This window comes from Spermophilus citellus, assembly GCF_964194105.1.
Source record: "Spermophilus citellus genome assembly, chromosome: 13".
NCBI classification, from domain to species: Eukaryota; Metazoa; Chordata; class Mammalia; order Rodentia; family Sciuridae; genus Spermophilus; species Spermophilus citellus.
Genome location: NC_138193.1, coordinates 63,955,353 through 63,981,974, shown reverse-complemented (window position 1 = coordinate 63,981,974; position 26,622 = coordinate 63,955,353). Strand labels below are relative to the sequence as shown.

The 26,622-nt window shown below is 33.6% G+C and overlaps 1 protein-coding gene across 8 annotated transcripts in view; it reads left to right on the top strand.

The window, feature by feature from the left end:
• EHBP1 (EH domain binding protein 1) overlaps window positions 1-26,622 on the top strand; it is a 310,375-nt gene that overhangs the window by 90,664 nt on the left and 193,089 nt on the right. For all 8 annotated transcript variants that reach the window (XM_081264220.1, XM_081264222.1, XM_081264221.1 and 5 more), the window contains exon 6: window positions 24,995-25,176. In XM_081264220.1, the coding sequence (XP_081120346.1) occupies window positions 24,995-25,176 (182 nt within the window). The remainder of the gene's footprint in view (window positions 1-24,994; window positions 25,177-26,622) is intronic.

The window sequence follows — 26,622 nt, the reverse complement described above, 5'->3', positions numbered from 1 at the left end:
TATGCTGCATATGATCTACTAAAGAAAGAAAGAAAACATAGAAAAGATTTAAGTTTCTTTATTCTCCAGTGGGGGAAAAAAGTAGAAGATGAGTATAATTTAGCTCGGCTTGAAAGAAATAGTAGTTGCCAAACGTGAAAAAGGAGGAAATATGAGAGGAAAAGGAATCTGTATATGTCAGAGGAACTGTCTTGTGAGGTTACACCCTGAATTTGGAATCTTGCTTACTATAAATTTTTACACAAGTTCTAGAATGTCCAAATCATTTGCCATGAGCATTTCTTATCCTTGCTGCACTGTTAATTTCCATTCCAAGTATAAATCTTTCTTTATAAGTTGCTCTTATTAGCAATTTAGGAATAAAATGGAGATCAGAGAACTGACTTCAAATCTAGATTCTCTTCCTTGTTCTTTAGTTGCTGTTTTCTAAATAATCCACCACATTTTTTTCCCCTACATTTAATTTTCTTTACTCCACCCTATGTAGGGGGACCTGATTAATGAAAATCTGCTCGTCAGTCAGTCACAATATGGCTTAGATCATATTACTGGTTTTGACTACCTTCGCTCTAAACAGGTAGTACAAGAAATTATATTGCTGCAAGTAGCATTTCTTGTTAGCTGGATAAAGTAGTTTTATTTAGAAAATGATTTTACAAAAATTCTGAAGGGATAGTTAGTATCTTACATTTCTCACTCTTCCCATGGTGTTCATATATTAAGAAACTTTTCTTCCAAGTGAATATTGTTTTTTTAAACACTGTGCATGTGAAAAATAAGACATTTTAAGTGATTATCAGGCTAAATTTGGGTACTTGTTTTCCGATACCCTAATCTCGGGGAACTTCTTTTGTAATATAGTTAGTTTTGTTTTACCCTGTTAACATTTTATTTTTTAAAAGTCTCTGCATATATAAAATTTTAAAAATCATGATTGGTTTTGTCATATTTAGTATTAAATCTTCCTTAGTAACCTTTTTATTGTCCCAATGAAATTAAATGCTAAGCAGATAAGTTCACAAGTCTGTTTTAGATTAAGACATAAAAAAGTACATAGCATTTTCCTAGTTTCTTATTTGGACAAACTCTGCACTTCCACCTACTTAAATATTTTTATTGTTTGTGAGCCTAAAACAAGTATAAACTCTTCCTTTTACCATATGTGTATTTAAATAAGCAACACTTCACGTCTTCTCCATATAAAGTGAAGTATTTCCTTAACACTAACGCAAGTCATTTCTCAGCCAAAGCAAATAAAACAATGAATGGTTTATTAATCATCCATAACTAATGTGGGTATACACAGAAAAAAAATCAAATCTGTTTTTGACAAGAACCTTTTGATGGAATTAGCAAAAGGAAAAAAAAGGGACTTTTAGCACAGGTTAAGCCTCTTCTAATTTATTAGCTTAAAAGTTGATTTTTTTTTTTAAGCAATGCAGGCACATGGTAACAAGTCAAACAGTGGAAGAACTTTTAATGAAAATCTGCATTTTCCTACTTCTCCCTTCCTACCTCCTTCTCACTCCACAGAGGTGGCCTCTTTTAACTGCTTCTTTTCCAGTTCTTCTAGTGGTTTTCTTTATGATTCTAGTTTTATGGAATACTTTTACACTATTTCATGATTTATCAAGTTTAGACAATATTTATTGGAATCTCCAGTTCAGATTGCACATGCTTGCTTGGAAGCATTTCAAAAATAAAAATTGGTATTCCCTGTAGATTTTTTTTAGTTCCCCTCCTTTCTTCATAAGTTTCCTCAAGAAATCAGTATAGTTCCACCACTGTGTTCATCATTGATCCTACTTCTCCTACTCTCTTATTTCTTTCTATTTATTTTCCTTATTAAAATGTATTTTTGCCTCTTCTTTGATATTAAAATATGAAGAAATTATAGATTCAGATTTGGGAAGCTTTACATTTTTCCTTTTTAAAAAATACACAAAATATATTTCAAAAGTATCTCCATATAGGCCCAAGTAATAGCTTCTGTTTTGTTTTGATTTTACCCCTTTGGGTCAATGGGACTTTGATAAAATGTAGGCTTCTTCCCCTTCCTTAATAGATAGTAGCTTGATATAAGAATTTTGACTTTAAAAAGCTGAAAGAGAATATAAACTTGATCTGATTTTATGGACTTATATTTTTAAGTTGCTCTCAAAGGACATTTAAAAGTAATATAACAAATTCTATAATGTCAGTCTTTTCTACCCTTCTTCCTAGCTCAGCCAATCCTTTCTACTTTTTTCAACAAACCTCTTGGACATAGTTCATCTCTACCCTCCATCTTTTCTTGGGAGATAATTCTAATTTAAAATGGTAATCAGGATAAAAATGGAGTTCAATATTTAATTTTAGGACTTACTTTTATTAGAACATATGAATTACTTCTAGAGATTCCTTTACTGACTTTAGTCCATTTTAAACATCTTGTTTGGGACTCTGCCTGGCAGTATGCTTGAAACTGTGTCTCTGCCTAAATCTTCTTTCCAGCATTTTATGAATTACCTTTGCCTACCTTCTGTTACCCTACAAAATCAATCATATATCTATTGTTAAGTCAGAGCTCCTGCCTTCAAAATGGAATTATTAGGTCAAGATTTACCAGGTTATCATTGAAAACAATTATTTTTGATTGTTATAAGATTAGTAAATGAAAGGCTTTTCAGAATGTGAAAGGCTTTGCCCTTCAAGGTAGTCTATCCATGCTTTGAGGATCTGACATCTTCCTTCCTTGAAGGGTAAATCAGTAGAGTCAAAAATAAACATGCTATATATTTATTTCCCCATTCAGTCCCTATACTTGCTTTTCCTTTTTTACAGAATGTATGATACAATGTATTGATTATTTCCTTTTTTATTTTCACTTTATCAAGTAATATTCATAAAATATATTTTTCATGTATTTTATTTTCCAAAAGAATTGATATTATTCCTGATTTTCAGTGAAGAAATAAAAATTTTATTTTCTATTTTTCTCAATTTTTAGGCTATCATTAAATTATTAACATTTAAACAATAAAACTGATACCTAATAAGAATATTGAGTTTTTGCTGTTGAAATGTCATGACCATACCATGTTTTCTTTTTCTGTGTTTTTCAGATATAGGGATTTTTTATTTTCCTTTTAAGATAAGATGAATGAGCCACTTCTAAAACAGCAAAATAAGAATTATTTCTAGAAATTTTAAAGCCTACATTTAACTTTGTCTCAGAAACTTGGAGTTGTTTTAAAAAAACCCAGAAGGCAGTATATTTATGCAAATGAACATAAAAATTGAATTATAATACTAAAGCTACTGCCATTACTATGAACTAAAAAAACATATACCCAGGACTAAGAGAAGGATGATAAGGTTCAGGGAAACTAACTAAATAAATAAATAAATAGATAGCTAGATGTTAAGTTTCTATCTTATTTTTTTTAAGTATTGTTCTTAGATAATAAATCATCTTTTAAAATATTTTATAAAGACTGAATTTTTCTTAATTATTTCTTAAATTTCATTAAGCTTTTTGTAGTAAAACAAGAAAATGAAAAATTTCCCCATTTTATAATTTCATTATTAATTTTAAAAACTGTTTTATAATTGAAAAAGTAACAGGTGGCAAGTTTTACTTTAAAGAACTAATACAAAAAAGTAAAAGTAGTTCTATTTCTCTATTTGTCCGTTTTCCTCAGGGAACTTACTGTTAGGTTTCCTATGTCTTGCTCCAGAAATACACAGTACACTTTTAATACACAGTAAGAGTAGAATAATAATGTTTTGTACCCTGCTTTTTTCACTTAACAATATACATTGATAGTTTTTTTAAAAAAATATTTTTTAGTTGTAGATGGGACACAATACCTTTATTTTATTTATTTTTACGTGGTGCTGAGGTTCGAACCTAGGGCTTCCCGCATGCTAAGCAAGCGCTCTACTGCTGAGCCATAACCCCAGCCCTGAGCCATAACCCCAGCCGATTGATAGTTTTAAGTATAAAAGAAGCACTATAAAAGTTTCACTGTCTTATTTTCCCCAATATAAAACTTATAATTTTTATTGTTAGTTTTTTTTAATTGTAGATGGACACAATACCGTCATTTTATTTATTTAGTTTTATGTAATGCTAAGGATTGAACCCAGTGCCTCACATGTGCTAAGCAAGTGCTTTACCACTGAGCTACAAGCCCGGCCCCCATTGTTATAGTTTTTAAGATGAAGCTTTAATTATGAACAAATCTTGGTTTATTTAGAGTTCTAATGCAGTTTAATACTTTGACTTCTATAGTATATACCATATACAAAACACTTTTGTGTATTTTTTTTTAACTGAATCCTCCAAAAGCTCTAAAAATAAAACCTAAGGATTACATATTGTTATGGGTTTAGTGAAGTTTAAATTTATATCTTTCTTCAACACCTCCATCATTGACTTGAACCTTTTTTTTTTTTTTTAATTTTAAAGAACAGGCAGAGGCAGATCTTTTTATCTTCTAAGTTCTCCCTTCTCTGGAAATACACACACTTAAAAACAAAAAACAAAAAGAAAAAACCTAACAAATAGAGGTACACTGGTTTTATATTCCCTTGTTCCTTCAACATTTGGGAGCCTATGAAGGGATCCTGTTCTCTCTTTTAAAAAAGACAAGCGCGTATGTAGGAAAACCTTACTAAATAATCATTAATTTTTTTTTGTCTTGTGCTTGTGAACTTATTCTGACTACTAAAATATGAGCACATAAACAGCAAATACAAATTTGTTTGTTTTTAAAGGAACTACTCAAATACTGCTTATACTTCTTTTGACTCAGCTATGCATGGTTCTTGTGTCATATAACTTTGCGTGCAGTAATCTTGTAGTAATTGTTGTTGCTTGAATTATAATTTGAACACTGACAGTGTCCTGGGTGCCACACTAGGCACATCCCAACCCCACAGGCACAATTTGGAAGAAAGATTTTGCCATAGAATGATACTAGTTGCATAAAAGCAAAACAACAAAATTGTAAATTTTATCTATGGTTAGTTTGAAATAACTCTGTGTAGATAATGTTCCTCTGGTAAAAGTCTATTTAAGGCTTTAGTTTTCAAAAATACTATCTTTTAGGATACTTACCTTTGCTACTATGTTAATAAAATAAATGGATATATGCCTGCCAATTATGCTTTGCTGCTTTAGTATTTAAAAGGCTAAATTATTTTTTTTTAAGAAAAAGTAAAAAAGAAGGTTTATTGTTTTGCTGGCAAAGGAAAAACATGGGACTGCTGTCCCAAAGGCTGTGATTCTTCCGTCAGCAGGAACAAGGGGCTTTTAAAGAGGTGACTCAGTCTCCAAGTGTTTTCTGTTTGTAGTTGTAATTCACTTGTTAATTTGGGAGATGGTAATTTCTGAGATCTTTTGGTACCATCCCCCAAATCTGGATTATTTCATTCTTGTTGTGGGTGTGTACTCAGGGACAGATAACTGCCTCCAATGGGGAAGAAAGGTAATCCTATTTCCCCTGATATTAGAGAGGGAGAGAAATTAGGGAGGAGCAGAGAAAGAGGAAGAGAAAGAAACATGTCCATTTTAAAAATAAGCTGTAGTGGCAGAACAGTAAGGGTTATATCCGAAGCATAAAGTAGACCATGGTTACATTTCCTCACTGTCAGTTTCTACATTCCATTTCTATGGAAAAATGGGCAATAACATTTTCAAACTGCTTCCTGCTGAAAGGAGGCAAAGTTGGGGGAAGTAATAAGTACTTGTTCTCTATCAGGTGGGACAAGGACAATTAAGGGCATTCAGCATCAGAGCAGTCCAGATGTCCATAGTGGCAGCGCAGGTGACTGGACAAGGCATACATAGGGCAGGGATCTTGCTGACAACAATAAATAAAGGAAAGCATTACTTTTTTTGTGAGTAATTAGCACAAAAACAATTTCAGCCAGTCTCTGAAAATCATGAGGACAGTAACTCATAGTCTTATCAGTGAAAAACAGACCAAGTTCATCCACGTAGGAGGTTAGGAAGATTTGTAGGTCTCTGAAATCAGACTCAAATTAACTCAGGACAAAATTGCAACACTTGTGATCATTATTATTGGGCTTTCTCACACAAAAACACTTCTTTTATAGCTTTCAGCTTTACTTACTTTTTGGTAGAGCTGACACAGTATATATCTTAAGTTACATTTTTTAAAAAAGATTGTTTTCCTTTTAAATGTCCATGTAGGACTGTGCTTTTAGACTATACTCTACTGCCAGGTGTTTAAGACCAAGTTGATCAAAACTGATGTTGTTCCTATCTACTCTTAAAAGTCAGCTGAGATTTCTCAGAGATCACTCTTGGGGACATGTGCAAAACCTCCTGGCTCCTTTAGCTTTCCTCTTCCAGTGGTGCTACTTGCCAGGGTAAGTCAGGGTTTGGCTGACCATATGTGGCTTCTCTTGGAAGCATCGGGGACATTTCCATCTCCAGTGACCCTCCTCTTTGCAGACTGTGCGCTGCTTGGCTTCCTGCTCATTTCACTTATTTCAACATAACTCCTTTGCCTGTCAATAAAAATGGAGAACGTCTAGACATGAATTTTCTTTTTGTATAATTAAAAAATAAACTGGGCTGGGGATGTGGCTCAAGCGGTAGTGCTCTCGTCTGGCATGCGCGGGGTGCTGGGTTCCATTCTCAGCACCACATAAAAATAAAATAAAGATGTTGTGTCCACCGAAAACTAAAAAATAAATATTAAAAAATTCTCTCTCTCTCTCTCTGTCTCTCTTTCTCTATTTCTATCTCTATCTATATCTCTCTCTTTCTCTTTAAAAAATAAAATAAAATAAACAGCCAGGCATGGTAGTATATACCCATAATACTAGCAGCTCAGGAGGCTGAGACAGAAGGATCACAAATTCAAAGCCAGCAACTTAGTGAGGTGCTAAGCGACTTCTTGCTAAGCAACCTCCATACCCTGTCTAAAAATATAAAGGGTAGGGGAATGTGGCTCAGTGGTTAAGTGCCCCTTGGTTTAATGCCTGGTACAAACAAACAAACCGGAAAAGTGTCAGTGGAACTGATAATAAGATTTAAACTCTTATAGACACACCTTGATAAACTTAGAACAAATTTAAAATTTCTGGGCCTAAGTTTCCTTCTTTATCTGGAAATTGGGGTGATAGTACTGGCCTTACCTATTTAACAATTGTTAATGCAGATCAAGTTAATAATTAGAGTAGGTACCAAATGATTAAAATGGCCATTAATTTTCTAAGTGTGATCAAATGATGGGAAAACAGGTTTTGTTTTGTTTTTCCAGAAAGGTGTCAGAATATCTGGAAATAGGGAAAGAGATGTTAAGTGGAATTGAAAGGTAATTTTTGTTTTATAGAAAACAATATCTCTTAAAAATATCAACTCTTCTTTCTGTGCAGATTACCAGGTAAAATCCATGGTCTGCCTCTTCAGAGATACTTTAGTATAGTGGTTGTATAAGAGTATGGGCCCTGGATACATCCTAGCTGTGATCCTGGGAAAGTCATTGAACTTCTCTATACCTTAGTTTACTTATCTTAAAATGAGAATAACATGCCTATTTCATAGTAATATTGTGCATTAACATATGTACTTAGGACGATGCTTATAATTGATAATTATAGTTGGTTGTATTGTTTTTTAATCTGTCTTAAGTAGCAATTAAAGTTATAGAAATCTGTGGTAATAAGAAATGTTACCATTATTGACATTACTGGAAAAAGTGCAAAGAGGTATGTTGTCATATGGTCTCTTTCGTCTCTTTAATAGGAAAGTATTCTATGTATGATTAGGATAAGTAAGATTATACAACTCTCCTCCCTACCTTAGGTGCTGGGGAATGAACCCAGGGTCTTACCACATGCTAAGCATGTACTCTACCACTGAGCTATACTCCCAGCCAGATTACACAACTCTTATACAGGGAGCTGTGCAATAGACAGACAAACTGTATTACCTGTATTGCTTATTGGAAAAGTTTCCAATAACCAGTTAAATTACTTTTTGAAACTGTAGTAATTTGAAGTGTTGAATCTTTAATTTTAACCTTATTTTTGCTGATTTTTAGTTGCTCTTTATATTACCCCATTTTTTTGTGCAAAACATAGTTCAATTTTAAATTTTAGTGGTTAATTATGCCTTTTCAACTTGAGAAAGTTTAAGATATTTTTATCACCCTGGAGCTGAAAAATACTTTTAAGAAATCACCTGCCTTTCTTCTTGCTCTCAGGCAAGACTGTACCTAAAACATCACAGAAAGCTGATAATTATATGATTTTTTTAAAAATCTAAAGCAAGAAGATTCTACAAATTGCCCCGAAGCAAGCTCAATACTATAAAAAATATTTATTTAAGTATTTAATTACACTAGAAGCTACGAAGTTGGGGCATTAGTATGAAGACCTGGATACCTCCTTCTCACCTTTCATACTCTTTGTATATAAGGAAAACAACTTTTTAAAGAACCACTTATTTCAAAAGCGAGTAAATGTTTGTGAAAACTGTGTTTGTGGCACCAGAATATAGAAGTTCACTAAAGGAAGTATGCATCCTAAAAACAGTACTTTACCTATACTTTTCAGGTAGATTTGGACTTGACCCTCCAAATGGCTAAAACAGCTACCTATGGGAGGAGATGAAGCTTCTTTAAAAACACCCACCTTCAAATTCAAGCATTGTATTCTCCCATCAAGAGTGTGTGGTATTAAGAGTGTGTGACTGCAAAGGTGCTGTTTCATTACACTAAGGTGTAACTGGGCTACTGTAACTTAGAAAAACTCAGATAGTCTATAGATTTATTGTGCAGTCATGTTCAGCCCACAGTTGACCTTTTCATCTATTCTCTGTTTCTTTGCAAAAATCGTCCCTTGTGCTTTTCATAGTGATGGCAGTGTGATGATGCTTGGATTTTGTATTATGTGTAACGTTCTAATTCTAGATTGTCCTCTTGTATTCTGGCGTCTGAAAAATTTTATCTACCTGAGGATTTTAACTGATACAGTATGTTTTTACTGTAGATAACCTTTTTTCTCTTTCTTTAATATTATTTATGATGCCAAAACTATTGTGAATGTTTAAGAAAACATTTCTATTTTGGGTGAGAATGGGTTTTTTTGTTGTTGTTGTTTTAGCTGCATAGGATGTAAACATTTATAACCGTATCCTAAGATTTGTTGGTTAAGAAATTTTACAGACTATTGGAATAAGTTCTGTCCTTGGCAGTTGCCCAAAGACTGTGTAAACTATTATCACTGGAGGAAAAATATGGATGTAGTTATTGTGTGTGAAATGTCCTAAACCAATTGGATCATTTATAAATGTTAGGGATTTTTTTGTTTTGTTTTTGGCAAACAATGATTTTCACCAAAATATTTAAAGATATTCCTCTGTAGCAATACTATGAGATTATGAAGAAATTACCATAAATATAGATATTTTTAAAGGAATCATCATTAGCACACAGACACAAAGCAATTTATTACAACCTATTCTATAAGGTCTAGGAAGGAAACTTTGAGCTTTCTTTCATTTAGCCCTTCCAACCATCACCTTGCATTAAAGTTTCAATTGAACTAGATTACATAACAGCATTCACAAGGCAAGATTTAGTTATCATTTTAATCAACACCAGGCAACCAGAAATGCCCCCAAATGACTAGGTACAGAACTGTCAGGGTATCAACCCTGAGCACACCATCTCTAAAAGTAAAAGTTGTAAGACCTTGTTGGATTTTTATATCCTGTTTATTGAAAGGTACAATAGAGAATAACTATAAAATATTTTATTTAGTTCACAATTCTTTGATATTTTAATTTTAGAAGCAAAAGCTCATTTCTGACATTCATCTTATTAACCAATAAGCTATTTATTTTACAGTGAGCTCCATTTGATATTCACTGTGCTAATTACTAATGCCTCAAGTGTTGATCGTGACATGAATATAAGAAGTACTTTGGTTACTGCCTCTGGAACATACACTACCCTCTCCAACTAGCTCTTCAGATAGGACTCTGATAGCCCCTGGGGTTGAAGTTTAACTAACACATTCATATCAATCACACCATCCATACACAAATGTTTAAAGTATATGGTATTATAGACATCATAACAGGATTGTTGTTAATCTTTTGAAATGTGGAAACATATTACCTACCATCTTTCAGGTGGCTGTATAGTCAAATTTTTTTCCAAAATATATGATCAATTAACTCATTTCCTGATGCATTTTTCTTATCAGAGAATTGAGGGACTAGATCTGATTTTTCATTTTTTATACAACTCATAAAAATTTTGTTACTAGTACTTAGAATCATTTTTTTCATGTCTGTTATTAAGTAGCATAAATACTCAAGCTAAATTTTACATATAGCCCTTTCTGTCTCATAGAATTCATATATTTGAATTTCTCAAGCAAACTGGTTAGTTGTATTTCTCTTAATTGGAGATCAGTTTCACTTACCTTTATACAACCATTCAACAATTATTAAGCACTTACTATGTGCTGGGAAGTACTAAAAGACAAAGAAATGTATAAATAAAAAATGAACATTCTCTACCATATGCACAGTTCTTTTAACTTTTGTATATGAAATTACACACATATTTAAGGTTGTTAGGGTTCTGTTTTATCTTAAATCAGATCATACATTACATGTTGTTTTCTTACATTATAATGTAAATTACTGCACAGTTTTCCATAGTACAGATGGATGCACCATAATGATTTAACCATTCTTCTGCTAATAGATGTTAAGACTGCTAGATTCCTAGAAATGGAACTGTTCATTCAAAAGGGACATTTATTTTGATAGTTTTAATGCTAAAAGAATATCCATGTAATAACCTGTAACTGTTTATATTTCTACCAACAGTAATTGAAAGGCCTATTTTCCACATTCTTACCAATGCTGATTACTAGGCTGATTATTGTCACCCTGATGGATGAAAATGCTATCTCATTATTATTACCATTTGCATTTCCCTGAACTAGTGCATCTTATTGTTGTTCTTCTATAGGTAATGTGACTAGGTGTCTTTTCCTCCTCCTAGCTTCTTTCAGGATTTATTTAATTTTTGATTTGTTTTTCTTGATACTGAGCATTGAACCAGGGCCTTGTGCATGTTAAGCACTCACTTTGCTTCTGAGATACACCCCCAGCCCCCTATCTTTAATTTTCAGGAGTTTGAAAATAATAGGCCCAGGTATAGGTTTTTTGGCTTTTATCCTGCTAAGTGTTCTGGGCTTTTGAATCTACAGTTTAGTATCTGACATATTGTTTCAATTATTTCTTCTTTTCCTGGTTTTGTTTGTTTCTTCTGGTATTTCCTGAGCCCATAATCCTGGACTATTCTATTATGGTTTTTCATTTTTAACTTTATTCTCTTTGTTTCCAGTTTTGGTTTTTATTGTGATATCCTCAAGCCCAGAGGTTTTCTCCTCAGCTGTGATCAGTCTACTAAGAGGCCTATCAAAGGCATTCATTTGTTACAGCAATGTTCTTATTACATTAGTAATGAGACCCTAACATTTCTCATTGGCTCTTAGAATTACTATTTCACTGCTTATAATGTTCTTTCTGTGTTGTATCCTCTATCTGTTGGAACCCTCAGCATGTTAATTGTAGTTTGTTTTTTTTTTTAAATTCTAGTCTGAGAATTCTAACATCCCTCCATATCTGAGTCTTATTCTGATGCTTGCTGTATCTCTTCAGTTTGTGGTTTTGCCTTTTAGTTTGCCTTGTAACTTTTACTTCAGAGTGGGACATGATGTACAGGGTAAAAGGAAACGCTATAAGTAAATCTTGAGTAATATGGTAGAAAGGTGTGGGCAAATATAGATGAAACATTCTATATTCCTGTGATTAGGTCACAGTCTCGTAGAGAACCTGTTCCTCTGAATTGTGAACGTAAGTATTTCTCATTTTTTTTCCTTCCTTTCTTAGGTGGGACAGGATTGCTAGGGTAGACTGGGGTGGATATTTCTTTTTCTTGAGGCCAATTAGGCTCATATAAAATCTTAGCATGTTAGACTTCAGTTAAACAATTTCTTTTGAAAACAGACCTTGATAAGAAGAGCAGAGTACTACAATGATGCATTTCACAATACTTTCTTTTCCCCTTCTGCTGCTGGAAGCACAGGTCATTTTTCTTTGGTAGTTATTTTGAGAACCTGATCAAGCACCTCGGAGTAAAACTAAAAACCACAGGAGACCCCTTTGACCAGGTTCCCTTAAGTTTTAATTCTCAGATTGGTCCATACCTAGCCTCCAGCAATTCCTTAGTTATAGTGTAGACTTTCCTACCTCAGCACTGGTTTTTATGGAGTCTTCTGCTCTAGCCTGTTATACTTCTCTTTATTTGCCTGACTCCCCATCAGTTTGCTCAGTGACTTCACTGTGTTAACTTTTGTCTCTGTGACTAAAACATCTGATAAAAACAACTTAGAGAAGATTTATTTGGAGCTCACATTTCAGAGGTTCAGTTCATGGTTGGCCAGCTCCACTGCTTTGGGCCTGAGGTAAGGTGGAACATCATGCAGTGTAGCAAAGCTACTCAGTTCATTGCAGCCAGAAAGCAGAGAGAGAAAAAGAGAGGAACCAGGCACAAGATATAGCCCCCAAAGGTCCCCAGTGACCTATCTTCCTCCAGCCATGCCCCACCTCCCTATAGTTACCAGCCAGTAATCCATTCAAATTATAAATGCATCAAATGGATTAATCCACTGATGAGGTTATAGCTCTCATAATCCAATCTTTTCACCCCTGAACATTGCTATGTTGCATAACACATGAGCCCTTTGAGGGACTTTTTTATCTTTGTTTTATTGATTTATTTTGGTACTGAAGATCGAACCCAGGAGGCACTTGCCACTGAGCCATATCCCCTGTCTTCCCTCCTCCCCCTCCAAGACAAGGGTCTTCCTAAATTGCTGAGGCTGACTGACCTCAAATTTATGATCCTCCTGCCTCAACCTCCTGAATCCCTGGGATTACAGGCATGTGCTGCTGTGTCTGGCTTTGGGGAACATTTTAAAATCCAAACCATAATACTCATTTTTCTTACAGATTTTAGAATATTGTTTATTTTCAATTTGTTCAGTTTTTTACCTGTTTTTAAGGCAGAGCACTGACTTTAAAGCTCCTTAAATGTGCAACCAGAAACTGAAACTTCCATTACTTGTGTCATAAGAAAAATAAAAATAGTTTTAGAAATCATGAAAGTAAAGGACAAAGCAGGAAAATGTTAAATATATTTGCAACAAAAGTGGCAGACAGAAAACTTAATATTTTTCTTAGAGTTCTAGAAGAGTTTTTTTTTTAAAAAAAGAGAAATTAGGATTCAATTAGATAAATGAACAAAGGGTATGATCTATTTTATAAAAAAGAAAGAGGGTGATAAGCATGAAAATATATTCAAAGGTCATAAAATAAATGCAAAGTAAATCAATGAGACTTGGTTTTCTTAAAACTTTGCAAAGCTTTAAAAATATATAGTAGTGCTGTTGTGGGTGTGGTGGATGAGAATAGCATTGCTAGTACACTTATAAGTTGTAAGTTGATATGTTTGGAAAAGCAATCTGTCAATATCTATAAAATCTTAAAAATGTTCAAATACTTTACTAGAAATCTTTCCTAAGAAAGAGAAATGCCAAAAATACTTTGAACAAAAAATATGTTTACTGCAGCATCATTTCTAAGAATAGCAAATTTGAAAGTGACTTACACATACAATAATAGGAAATAGTTCTATAAATTTTTGGTGTCATCATAGTATAGAATGACTTGGAATTTCTAAAATTGAGGTTTATAAATTTATAATGCTAAGTTTAAAAAATATAAGATTTTATAAATAGCATTAACTATTTTAAAAGATTAGAGAAAATATATCAAAATTTTAACCATGATTTTAGCTATCTGATGAAGGTTTGAGTGCTTCTCTATGTATTTGTACTTTTCTGTTGTGAATTTGTTCATACCATTGGGAAAAAAATACAGCATTTATAAAACATGATAACCTTCATACAATCAACCCTAGAATATGAAATCTAGCTGCATATGAAACTAGAGAAAGGGAAATTATTCAGAGGCTTTAGCAGTCATCTGAGATAAGGGTTGAATTTAGGAGGAAGTGGCCATCAATTTGGAAAGAAGAATCCTGATTCTGGAAAGATTTAGCAGTTAGAGACAATTTAGTTTGGTGAGTCTTGTGATTAAGAGGCTTGACATATGCTGGTATAATTAAATGAGATGAGCATGAGAGGAATAGATGAACTCTAAATAGGGCAGAGGGGTTGGAAGGGAAGGGAGGGTTAGAAATAATGGTGGAATGTGATAGTCATTATTATCCAAAGTACATGTATGAAGACATGAATTGGTGTGAATATACTAATTGTAAAGCATCCCACTGTCATATATAAATTAAAAAATTAATTTAAAAAACTAAGGGAAGAAACACTTAAGGGGTAGAGATGAGTTCAGTTTGGCTATGTTTCTGTTGAACCCCGACACAAAGAAAAGACCACTGACTCTAATTTTAAATCAAATTAAAGCAAGCTTATATTTGTGTATACCAGAGCTGGCCAGGACTTACTCTCCCCAAAACCCTGGGCTAGAGATCAGTACCCCAGGGGGGTGTCTTGAGAACTTAAAGATAACGGGATTTTGACAAGCATGATACAAAGGCAGATATCTGCATAGCATGATATTTCAAGGTAGGGAGTAAATTCAGATCCCAACATCAGAATTTATAAGGCACCACTGAGGTTTTAGAGAGGGTTGTTATCTGGGCAGGGAAAGCCAGGCATGGGTGAGTTCAAGGCACAGGCAGGAATTCCATACAACTTTAGAAATCGCAGTAATTTATAGTAAAACAGAAATAAACTTTTCATGACTTTGTGACGAGATGGCTCCCAGTCTTAAAATTGAATTAGGCTGGGTTCATCAGTTGCATTATTATGCAATGAGAATCAATGATGGGAACTTGAGTGTTTAGATCTGGACCTCAAGAATAAGTCTATTTATAAAATTGGGAGTTATTTTTAGTGGACATTTGAGTCTTGGACATGAAAGACAAGTCCTTGGGTGCCAGTTCCTTTGTAAACAAATATGATTATATTTCTCTTAGTACATCTAATGGAAACTAATTTTAAAAACTGCTAATTTAGTTTCTCACTTAAGATTATATGACTGCAAAAAAAAAAAGTAAACTTTTTCTTGTGTTCTTTAGAGTTACAGGAGGAAGGGTTGATATAAACTGCCAGTTTTGTACTGGAATTGACATCAGATTTACTCCCTGCTTACCCGACCCTGAGCTTGGACAACCTACACCCTATTCAAATTTTTGAACCTATTTAGACTTGTGTTTTTATGTATACCTGGAGTTTCCCTCTGAGAAGGCTGAAGGTTTTTATTTGGATATTTTTTAAAACAGGAAAGTTAGATTTTTATTCTTAATGAGTAAATATCTAAAGATTTTTAAATGTTGATTCTTTCTGTTTACATTTGTGCTACCAAACTCCTCCATCCCAACTATCTAAGTTGGTTATTTTAGCTGCTATGTTTTCCAATGAAGTCTTTGTGGTTGAGAGAGTTTCCTGTGACCTGTCTACTTTTGCATTTAATTGCTCCATGAATCCCAAATTAAGTTCTGTAAGTATTTCATTTTGGTCTGCTGATGAAGCAAAGATCTTTTCAGCACGACTCAAGAAATGTTGCACTTAGGACAATTCAAAGGACCAGCATCACAATTTTGAAAAAGTTAGAACTGTTTGACTTCCAGTTTGGTTTTTATCATTTGGAAATAAAATTTAAAATGCTATCAAAGAGCTAAATGAGAGAATGCCAGGCCCATAATACGTGTCATAAATATTTGTTGAATACATAAAGCAAAATTGTTGGTCTTCATATTGTAGTGTACAAAATTATTTGTTTCAGAAAGAGCAAAGTCTTGGGAGATTTTAGATAGAATTTGAATGAAAAGTACCAAGAAACAACCCTCTACTAAATATTCTTACATTGGAATAATAGGTTGAATTAAGAAACTTCTAAGGTGTTTTCAAACTCCACATTATCTCAGGTGATGATTTAGTTTCTTCGGTCAGTAAATGGGTGTTGACACAGATATTGGGGTTAGTTCTTTACACTGTGAAATAATTTGAGTAACCATGAGACAGAGGATAAAGATTGAATAACTTTTAAGGCCAACATTAATCTAGTCACATTTTCTTAGGATGCTCTCAGAAATCTAGTTGCCTGTGACTTTTTTTTCCTTGGTGTAATAGTCAGAACAAGTCAGAGTTCATAAACAAGATCAGGCATTACAGTATAAGAGTATGAGACTATAGAAAGGGGTAAGCCACAAACATCAGGTACTTACTGCTTATGGTGATTATAAGGCGTGGCATCTAAACAGACAAAAACAACAAAATCATGACAGGATTGTATTGCTAATCACTGGTCCACATCTACTGAATTCCAATAAAATAAATCTCAACTCTGACAAGTCTTAAGAATTACTAAGTGAAGAACTTATTGTAAGATAGGAAAACTTAATTGTGATGGTTGTTTATCAAGATACTCGGTTCTGTTTTTGTAAAATTCAAATGAAGTATACTGCTTCTGGCAGTGAGACAGATAGCATGAGTAACCCCTATCAGAAAATAGCTAAAAACATAGGTAAAATATGACACATAAAAAAGTTTTTTTTAAATGACACTTGATAGAATCTAAAAGATAAAACAGTAATGGTAATAATTGAAAGCAGGTAGTCTTGATCACAGCTTTCCCACGGAGGGTTTCTATTGAACCCATGATTTACTACTTTTATCTCTGCATGGAGATTCAGGGAAAGTCTAGTACTTCCCATTCTCTCAAGGTAGGAAGTATAATAAAATTCCTTTATTGCATGAGGTTAAGACTCCAGAATTGTATCATCAATGTAAGGATTAAATTCAACCCTTGAGTACTAGTTTTTTGAATATATTCTTTGACAAAATGGAAAGTTTGTATAAAGCACTAATGTTGCATTACAAAGGACAAAGTTTTTCAAGAAAAAGCACTTGGGCTATCATTTGAGTTGTAAATTAAAGTAAACTTGTTTCCTGGAACTCTACTTTTACTTGAAAAAAATGACTAACAGACTGCAGTTATTCAGCATTGAGTATTTGGCAAATTATTTCTGAAACTGAGCAGTAGAGTGAACATATCATGTACAAGTAAGCAAATGAAATTATGTGTTGTCTCTGATAAAATTCAAGCTTTCAATGGGAAATTCAGATTTGGAAAAACTGTGCTCACCACCTTTAGCTTGATAGTTTCCCAATGCTTAAATTTTTTTCTGATGGAATGTAATTTTTTTGGTATTGAATAATGTAATGTGTCAACATCTGCATAATTCAGATAATTGTTATTTTAAAATGATCAAGGTATAATGTTAGAAAATTATGCATGTGTGAAAGATTCATTCAGTTGCATGCTAGGTTAATGTATGTTAATTTAACAGTTTAAAAGCTCATTGATAAAGTTTCATATTCTTCATTACCATTAACCTTTCAGAAATTACTACTTGTAGAGTTTTGGTATAATATATTAGATACAAAGATCTAAAATTACCTGAAAAGGTTATTAAAATATTTCTGTCTTTTTCAGCTACATGCTTTTGTGAGACCTGATTTTCTTGATGTTGTATGAATACTTCAACCGAAACAATATATGATACAGATATGAGAGTAGAATCATCTGTTAAAGCAGACATTAAGGGATGGGGGGGATATGGCTCAGTGATATAGCATTTGCTTATCATACATTAGACCCTGAGCTCAATCCCCAGTACTGCCAAATATTGATTAATTAATTAATTAATTAATCTTAAAAAGCCAAACAACAGCAGCAAAACTCAGATATTAAGGAGATATTAGAGATATGGAAGAAATATAAAACAGAAATGTTTCTCATTAAGCTGTTTTGTATAGAAAGTGTATGTATTCTTCATGAAAATATATTAACATTAGTTTTTAAATTATTTCATTTCTTATTTTTAATTTTTAATAGAATAAATGTTGATATATATAAGCAAAAGCTCATTGGAAGTCTCAATGAAAACATGTAAAAGAGCCAATCTCCAAAAACAAAAGGCCAAATGTTTTCTCTGATAAGTGGATGCTGATCCATAATGCTGGGGGAGAGCATGGGAGCAATGGAGGAACTTTGGACAGGGAAAAGGGAACGGAGGGGAAGGGAGTGGGTACAGGGGAGGGCTAGGAAAGATGATGGAATGAGGAGACATCATTACCCTAGGTACATGTATGAAGACATGAATGAGGTGACTCTACTTTGTGTACAACCAGAGAAATGAAAAATTGTGCTCAGTTTGTGTACTATGAATTGAAGTGCATTCTGCTTTTATATGTACAAATTAAACATTAATTAATTAACTTTAAAAAAATGAAAAGAATAAAAAAAACATGTAAAAGGATCTTGAGACAAAAACACTTGAGAACTGTTGGCTTAAACTGTCCAGGCAAAAGTCAGTGATTATCAGACTACTGGGTTAACAAGTTTTTCTGGCAATATGCTATTTATTCATAGAGACAGTCCTAAAAGAAGAGCAAGTTAAATGTCAGAAGGAGAAAGAGGAGCCTGTAAAGAAGTCTGTGGCTTCTGGTTGGTGAGCAGTCTGCATGGAGTTTAGTCATGGATCTTTCTACTTTCAGACAGGACCTATTTGCTCCTAACTCTCACAGTGCTTATGGAATAAGTTTCCCAGGATGTACTGATATTGCTTACCACTTTCACTTCCCTTCCCATCATATAAACCACATGAAGGAATTCCTAATCTGCCCCATTCCTCTTTACATCTAGGGTCTCCTTTACCTGTTAGTGCCCTGTTTGGCTTGGAGACACCTCTGTCCAGCTCAACAAATGGAAATAGACTATATAGTTCTTGTCACTAAATTACAAGTCATTCCACTCCACTGAAAGCTCACATCACTATTTCTCCTGTTTATGAGAGGGATAGGAAAAAAATCTTGAACAGAAGAAACTAATGATGTAAAGGTAATTCAAAGTGTTTTGATAATAAGTCATACAATTATGATTTATTCATTTACTGAATAAATATTTACTGAACAATGGTTTCTTGAAGTAGGGCACAGTAGTGAACAAAATAGACAAAATTTTCTGCCTTCCTTGAACTTACAATAGGGAAGAGACAAATTAATACCTAACTTGCATATTTGATAGTATGAGATAAGGAAGAGGGGCAGCATAAAGAATGAGGAGATGAAATACATATATTGGGGAAGTGGTTGAAATTTCAGGTAGAGTGGTCAGAGAAAGCCTGTTTGGTAAAGTCAGGTGGGTCTGATCTCCCTCCCTCTCTCCCTCTTTTCCTTCTGATTGAACCCAGAGGTACATAACCACTAAGCTATGTCCTCAGCCCTTTTTGTTTTTTGAGACAGGGTTTCACTAAGTTGCTTCGGGCCCCATTTAGTTGTTGAGACTGGCTTCGAACTCATAATCCTCCTGCCTCAGCTTCCTGAGTTGCTAGGATTTGGGGCATGTGCCACCATGCCCAGCAGGTAAAGTATATTTTAAGAAAAGATTTGAAGGAATTGGAGAGCTGGCCATATAATGCCTATGAGAAGAACATTCCTAGTAAGAGAAATAACAAGGCAGGACTGTAAGGAATATGCTTACCTGGTGTATGGGTAGGCAGAAACAGTGAGTGCCTTCAATCAAACATTTGGAACAGATAATTCCAAGTCTTTCTGGAAAAGGAAAATGGCTCAGTTTATCAGGTTGAGATAAATAATCAAGCAGCATGCTCAAAAATAAAATCATAGACCTATCTTCCCCATGAAAAATTTTCTTGCAAAATATTAGGCATCAATTTTAGTCCATTTTGTGTTGCTTAACAAAAATCTGAGGCTGGGTCATATATAGATATGTAAAAAGAAAAGAGGTTTATTTGGCTCACAATTCTAGTCGATGAAAACTCCAAACTGTTTCATGCAGTATCTGGTGAGGGTCCCCTGGCTATATCACAACATGGCTGGGAAGGGGAAAGGGAAACACTCAAATACAGAAAAGACATGAGTGTGACAAAAGAAGGCAGAGAGCAGGGAGGGCTCATGATGCCTCTTTTATTACAATGCTCTCTGGCAGGAACTAATCCACATCTACAGAATGATGCAATAGCATTAATCCATTCATGACGGTGGAGCCTTTGTGACCTAATTTCCTTCCCCAAGGCCTCATCCCTTAATGGTTCTACCACCTTCACACCACCACCCTGGGGACTAAGCTTCCAGGACATGAACCTTTAAGAGACAAATTGCATCCAAACCATCGCAGCATCCAAAGCCATAAATATATTTTAATATACAAAAGACAGTACATACTACAGCATGACTTCATTGGGTGTATCCCAGGAATGTGGGGTTTCCATAACTTTAGAAAATTATTAATTTGCCACCTATTAAGAATAAAAAGTAAGAAAACTTTACATTCTCCAGAAATATAGAGGAAAAAACATTTGATAAACATTTATATAAATTTAATTAGAAATAAAATTAAAACTTCAAAACAAACAGTAATAAAAGGTTGCTTCCTTAATTATATAAAGGAAAGTGTAATTTTAAAGAGGTAAAAACTCTAGTAAACAACTAACTTAACAATAAAAAATCAAAAGCATTTCCTTGCAAGGTCAAGAATAAATAAAGAGGGCTGGGGATGTGGCTCAAGCGGTAGCGCGCTCGCCTGGCATGCGTGCGGCCCGGGTTCGATCCTCAGCACCACATACAAACAAAGATGTTGTGTCCGCTGAGAACTAAAAAATAAATATTAAATAAAATTCTCTCTCTCTCTTTCTCTCTCTCCTCTCTCACTCTCTCTTTAAAAAAAAAAAAAAAAGAATAAATAAAGAATGGCCCCTTCACTATACCTGGTCAACATCAAGAATAAAGATTGGAAACATGGAGTGAATAGCTGGCTTTGTGGGTGATATAATAAAAATAGAAACCCAAAAGGAATGTAGTAAAATTAATATAGGAATATATCGTAAATTAATATGTAGGACTATGTAGTCAAATTAATACAAGAATATTAGAAAGATTGCTTAGATGCAAATTCTCCTCGCATATTCAATTGCTTTTCTATATGCCAGAAATAATTCAACAATATAATTTAAAAGACAATATTATTTGTTACAAGAACAACATGCTGAGGAATAAATCCAGGAAAAAATGTACAAGATCTGTGGAGGGGGGAATGATAAAACTTTAAGAGACATTAATGTTCTAAATAGGTAGAGAGAAATACCCTATTTTATAATAATGAAGTTCAGTTGCGAAGATGTCCAGGGACCCATATTGATCTGCATATTTAATTCAGTTCCAATCAAAATCCTAATTGGATTTTTTTTATAGAATTAAAACATTATGCTAAGTGAAATAAGCCAAACACAAAAGGACACATACTGTGTGATTCCATTTATTTAAGAAACAGGTAGATTTATGGAGATAGAAAAAATAGAAGTTACCAGGTGCTGGGATGGGAGAGTGGAAGTTATTGATGAAAAAGTTCTGGAAACAGACAGTAGTGATGGTTATACAACACAGCAGAATGAAAGAATTGTTTTGTTTTTGATACTGAGGGTAGAACCCAGGCATGCTTTACTACTGAGCTGAGCTACATCCCTGGATCTTTTTATTTTTTATTTTGCAATAAGCTCGCTAAATTGCTGAGATTGGTCTCAAATTTGTGATTCTATTATCTTAGACTCCTGAGTTTTTGGGATTACATGCATGCACCACCACACTGGGAAGTATAAAAGAGTTTTGCATTGTTTTTCATTCTAACAGATATTTGGTATTGTTCAACTTTTTAAATATTTGCCAATTTGAGAATGTGAGATTGAAGGTTAGATACATGAAGAGTCTGCTAATGTAAATAAGTGCTGATGCCACATTCTAACCCTGGTTCATTTGATTCCAATCTAGTAGGCAGGATTTCACAGAAATGGAAAAATATAGGCTTTTTATAACAATGAGTAGTTATGAAAAATGTGATTTTTTATGTTAAAATAATTTTATGTTAGCACTTCCTTTTGGAAAGTATTTCTGAAAATGTGATTTTAGATTAACTGGCTCAGAATCATCTGGTACTAGTGAGATGGGTGTTACTTATTAGAAGTCAGCAGATTCCTGCCTGGATTCATCTCTAGTTGTACTATAGGAGTGGGATCTGTAGGAGTGGGATCTAAGTATGCTTACATTTTTAACCAGTTCTCCTGGTTTGGTTTTTGCTTTTTAATAAACCCTGAAATTTTAAAACCTCTACTTAAATGGTTCAGCTAATTGTGTTCAGAATTTAGATTTTATTACCTATTGTTTCAAAAACTTTGATTTATCAAATAATTAGAACATTTTTAATCATAAAACCTGAATTCAGCAGAAAAAAAATTTATATAACTGTTGTCCAAAAAAATGAAATTGACAGAATGTTAATTATCAAATACCTAGATTTTTATAGGAACCATTAATAGTTTTTTTTGAATTTTTTTTAATATTTATTTTTCATTTTTCGGTGGTCACAACATCTTTATTTTTATGTAGTGCTGAGGATTGAACCCAGCGCCCCGCGCATGCCAGGCGAGCGCGTTACCGCTTGAGCCACATCCCCAGCCCATTAATAGTTTTCAAAATCATGCTTATTTCCAAGTTAACTTAATTTTTATAGTTTGATTATTTTGTTGCAACATTAAATGATTACATTAAGGGATCAAAGTCATACTTTGTAAAAGAGATTTAACAAAAACTGAAAATGATACATGACAGTTTGTATGTCATGCTTTCAAAACTGGGGCTTTAAATCCTCTATTATATGTAGAAGTTTTAGCTATTCCAAAGTACAATAAGAGATTATTGTTCATATCAATGTAATAAATTGATACTCCCTGATTGTACTTTTTCATTTTGCACATTGTCAGAACCTTGGACCTTAATCTTATTCTTTGATTGACAGTAGCGACCAGGGAAAGAACACTTGTATTGTTTGGGATAGTCACATCTGTTCAACTTGATTCAGTTGAGGGTATTTGCATATTCTTAAGTATTTTTTCTGAGAGGGCTTAAATCCTTCTCAAGTGCTTGATGCATATTTGAAATTCATTCATAGGGTATCTACATGCACTAATAGTTCTGTATAATATTGCTGTGCATAATCTGACAGATAAGACCACATTTTAAAACAAGGTGTTCTTTAGAGATGTTATATTGCATTTTTACTTATTCTGCTGGGCAGAAATGTCATATTTTTGAGGTCTGTTTTAATGTTTTGATTAAACTAGTATATCCTTATTTTAGGCAGATTTGTCAATCATAGGATGAATAAAGATTTATTAAATAAAATTTCAAAGATATTAATGGAAGTTCTTCTTGCCTTGGTTGGAACATTTTATAGAAAATAATTGCAGGACTTCAATGGATTTGTTTAGCTCCTCTTTATTTTTCAGGGAAGGTCACTGAGATTCAAGTGTCCTGACTTGTTCAAGGTCACCCAACTTAGACATTCAGCCTTAAATGTTGCTCTCAACTGCCAGATCAGTAAATGTTAAGAAATAATAGTATATATATATATATATAAAACCTCTGATTGATGTCATTAAAAAATTATCCATAAAATGTTTTCCTTTCCATTAGAAACACACTCAAGAATTATGTGTTATTCATCATCATATCCCTTCAGAATTTACAGTGCTTTACATGTAATTAATGCCTAGTCATTATTTTGCTGTTTTGTTTCAATTAGGAAATATGATGGCTTAAACACCTTCAATAGCAGACAGGTTTCATTTTGTGTTTCATTTCTGATGAATTGGCAATAGCAATGTCGAGAAGAATTTTGAAATTTGCTGGGGTTAGTTAGCAGTGCTGCCATGAACCTGAGATCAGAGACCTGTTTCTTCCTTTAAATGTGTGATCTTATGGAAGTGAGAGAGAATTACAAACTGGAATGATCGGAAAAGTTCTTTGGAAAGAAATAAGGATCAAATGACATTATAGATAGAATTTAGATAATATAGGCAAAAAAGAGGAAGAATGCCACCTAGGGTAGAAGTTCTTTTTTTTTTATTGTTGGTCGTTCAAAACATTACATAATTCTTAATATATCATATTTCACAGTTTGATTCAAGTGGGTTATGAACTCCCATTTTTACCCCGTATACAGATTGCTGTATCACATCAGTTACACTTCCATTGATTTACATATTGCCATTCTAGTGTCTGATGTATTCTGCTGTCTATCCTATTCTCTACTATCGCCCCTCCCCTCTCCTCCCCTCCCCTCCCCTTTTCTCTCTCTACTAGGGTAGAAGTTCTGTAAAAAATTTTGAGTGTTAGAAAGGAGAAATATTAGTAGGTTACATTGTATCATTAAGTACAGTGAAAGGAAGGAAAACCATTATTGACTACTTGTTGGTGCCTAGCCCAGTGTTAGAGACTTTTTTCACAGTAAATCTGGAGACACTTTGTCCTTGTTTTTATTCCTTGCTTTTCCTTTCCCAAGATATTTAGAGTTTTCTAGTCTTTCCTTTTTTCCACCTGTACTCTCTTTCTAATTTCTTATCTGCCTTACTTAGATATAAAAGCTATAGTGAAACCTCATCATGATTTTATTTATTACTATGTTATAGGAGTTAATTGGAGAAGGAAGTTCTCAGCTGTTATTAACTTTTATTATTTGGGGGCTGGGGTTTTGGCTCAGTGGTAGAGCGCTTGCCGAGCATGCATGAGGCACTGGGTTCGATCCTCAGCACCACATGAAAATGAAATTTGTGTGTCCACTTAAAAGTAAAAAATAAATTTTTTTAAATTTATTGTTTGGCTATCAAATAATTTCAAAATATATAATCTTTAAAAATGTATTTATTTATTCATTTGTTTGTTTGTTTATTTATTTATTTATTTATGTGTGTGTGTGTGTGTTTGTGTCTTCTAGGAATCCCCTTCTGGTCGAAGGAAAGCTCTTGCTACTAGCAGCATCAATATGAAACAGTATGCAAGCCCTATGCCAACTCAGACAGATGTCAAGTTAAAATTTAAGCCATTGTCTAAAAAAGTTGTATCTGCCACTCTCCAGTTTTCATTATCTTGCATTTTCCTTCGGGAAGGAAAAGCCACGTAAGTTTCTTTTGTCAAATAAGCTGCTTCATTCACAGTGTGTTTCAAGACACCACAAGAAAAGAACTTTTGGCTCAGCAGACTAGTATTACTTGAACATCATATAACATAGCCATCATTCTTTGTTTCATAGACTGAGTTAAATAAACTCCTTGTTATTTATAAATAGCCTCTTTTGATTCCAAAAAATGAAGTATAGTATAAAACTATATATAATAACTGATTTCAAATTTTGAATTGGATATTATAGGGTATCATAGTGTTTATCTTCATTGTAGCAGCCTGTAGTCTAAAGTGCAAACAGATAAATTTGTAGAGCTACTTGATGCAACTAAGAAGTGAGAGGAACCCTAAATAAAAAGTTTAGGATAAAAGGGATGAAAGAATTAAGGAAACTTTTTGCCAATTCATGTTTCTTGGCTCAACCTTCCAAAAATTGCTTAGAAAAGTATATGCAGATAAACAATTTACCATGATTATTATCCTTTTCAAAAATCACTTCTGTGTAAAGCAGTGGTGTGCACCTGTATCCCCATTACTGAGGATGCTGAGGTGGGAGGATTGCTTAGCCTAGGATTTCAAGACCAACCCAGGCAACAAAAGCAAGACCTTGTCTCAAAAAATAAAAACCAAAAATTACTTTTTAAACACTGATTAAGCATTGCACAGATTTCTAGACTTGAGTCTAGCCTCTTAAAAGAGTAAAATTCTGATTAGATTAAAACAGAACAGGAGGGAAAAAGTATTAGTTCACTCTGGTTATTGCATACAGTTAGAGTAAATGCATGCTATTGGTTTAATGAAAGAGTTTGTACCTCCTTGAAGTAAAAGATGAAGGAATGAGATAAATGGAAAAGCTATTCTTAGAATTTCCTATTAAAGGTGAGGGGAAAAGGTAGCTATGAACGTTTCAATCCAATCCAAATCACAGTTCTGAACATATCTGACCTAGTGGAATGTGGTTTAGTAACCACAATTATAGTTAATTGGCCATGTCTACTTGAATGATAAGAATGGATTCTGTTTACTGCTCAAAATGAGATGATTGACACTTGTCTACATGGTAGCAAATAACTTGGCAGATAACAACAATAAGCCTCCTCTCAGAGAAGTTAGGTTCTAAGTGAGTGTGGTTAGTCCAGAATGAAAATACCTTAGTCTTTCATCTCAGGACCTTAAACTGTAGTCGAAAATACAGAGATATTAAAAATATCTTATCCTGAAGTTTAAGCCAAAAAGAAAGGAAAGGAAACATAGAAAGAAGAGAGAAACAAATTCAGAGCAGATCCTTTGAGGGTGGTCTTCCTTCCATTGGAAGGAATCAAAACCATTCACAGTAATCTGAGTGAGAAGAAATTCAGCTGTATCAAATGTCTCAATTTGAATTGAATGGAGACTCTCAGAAATCCCTGAATTTCTTCTCTACCTACTTCTTTTTTTAAGATT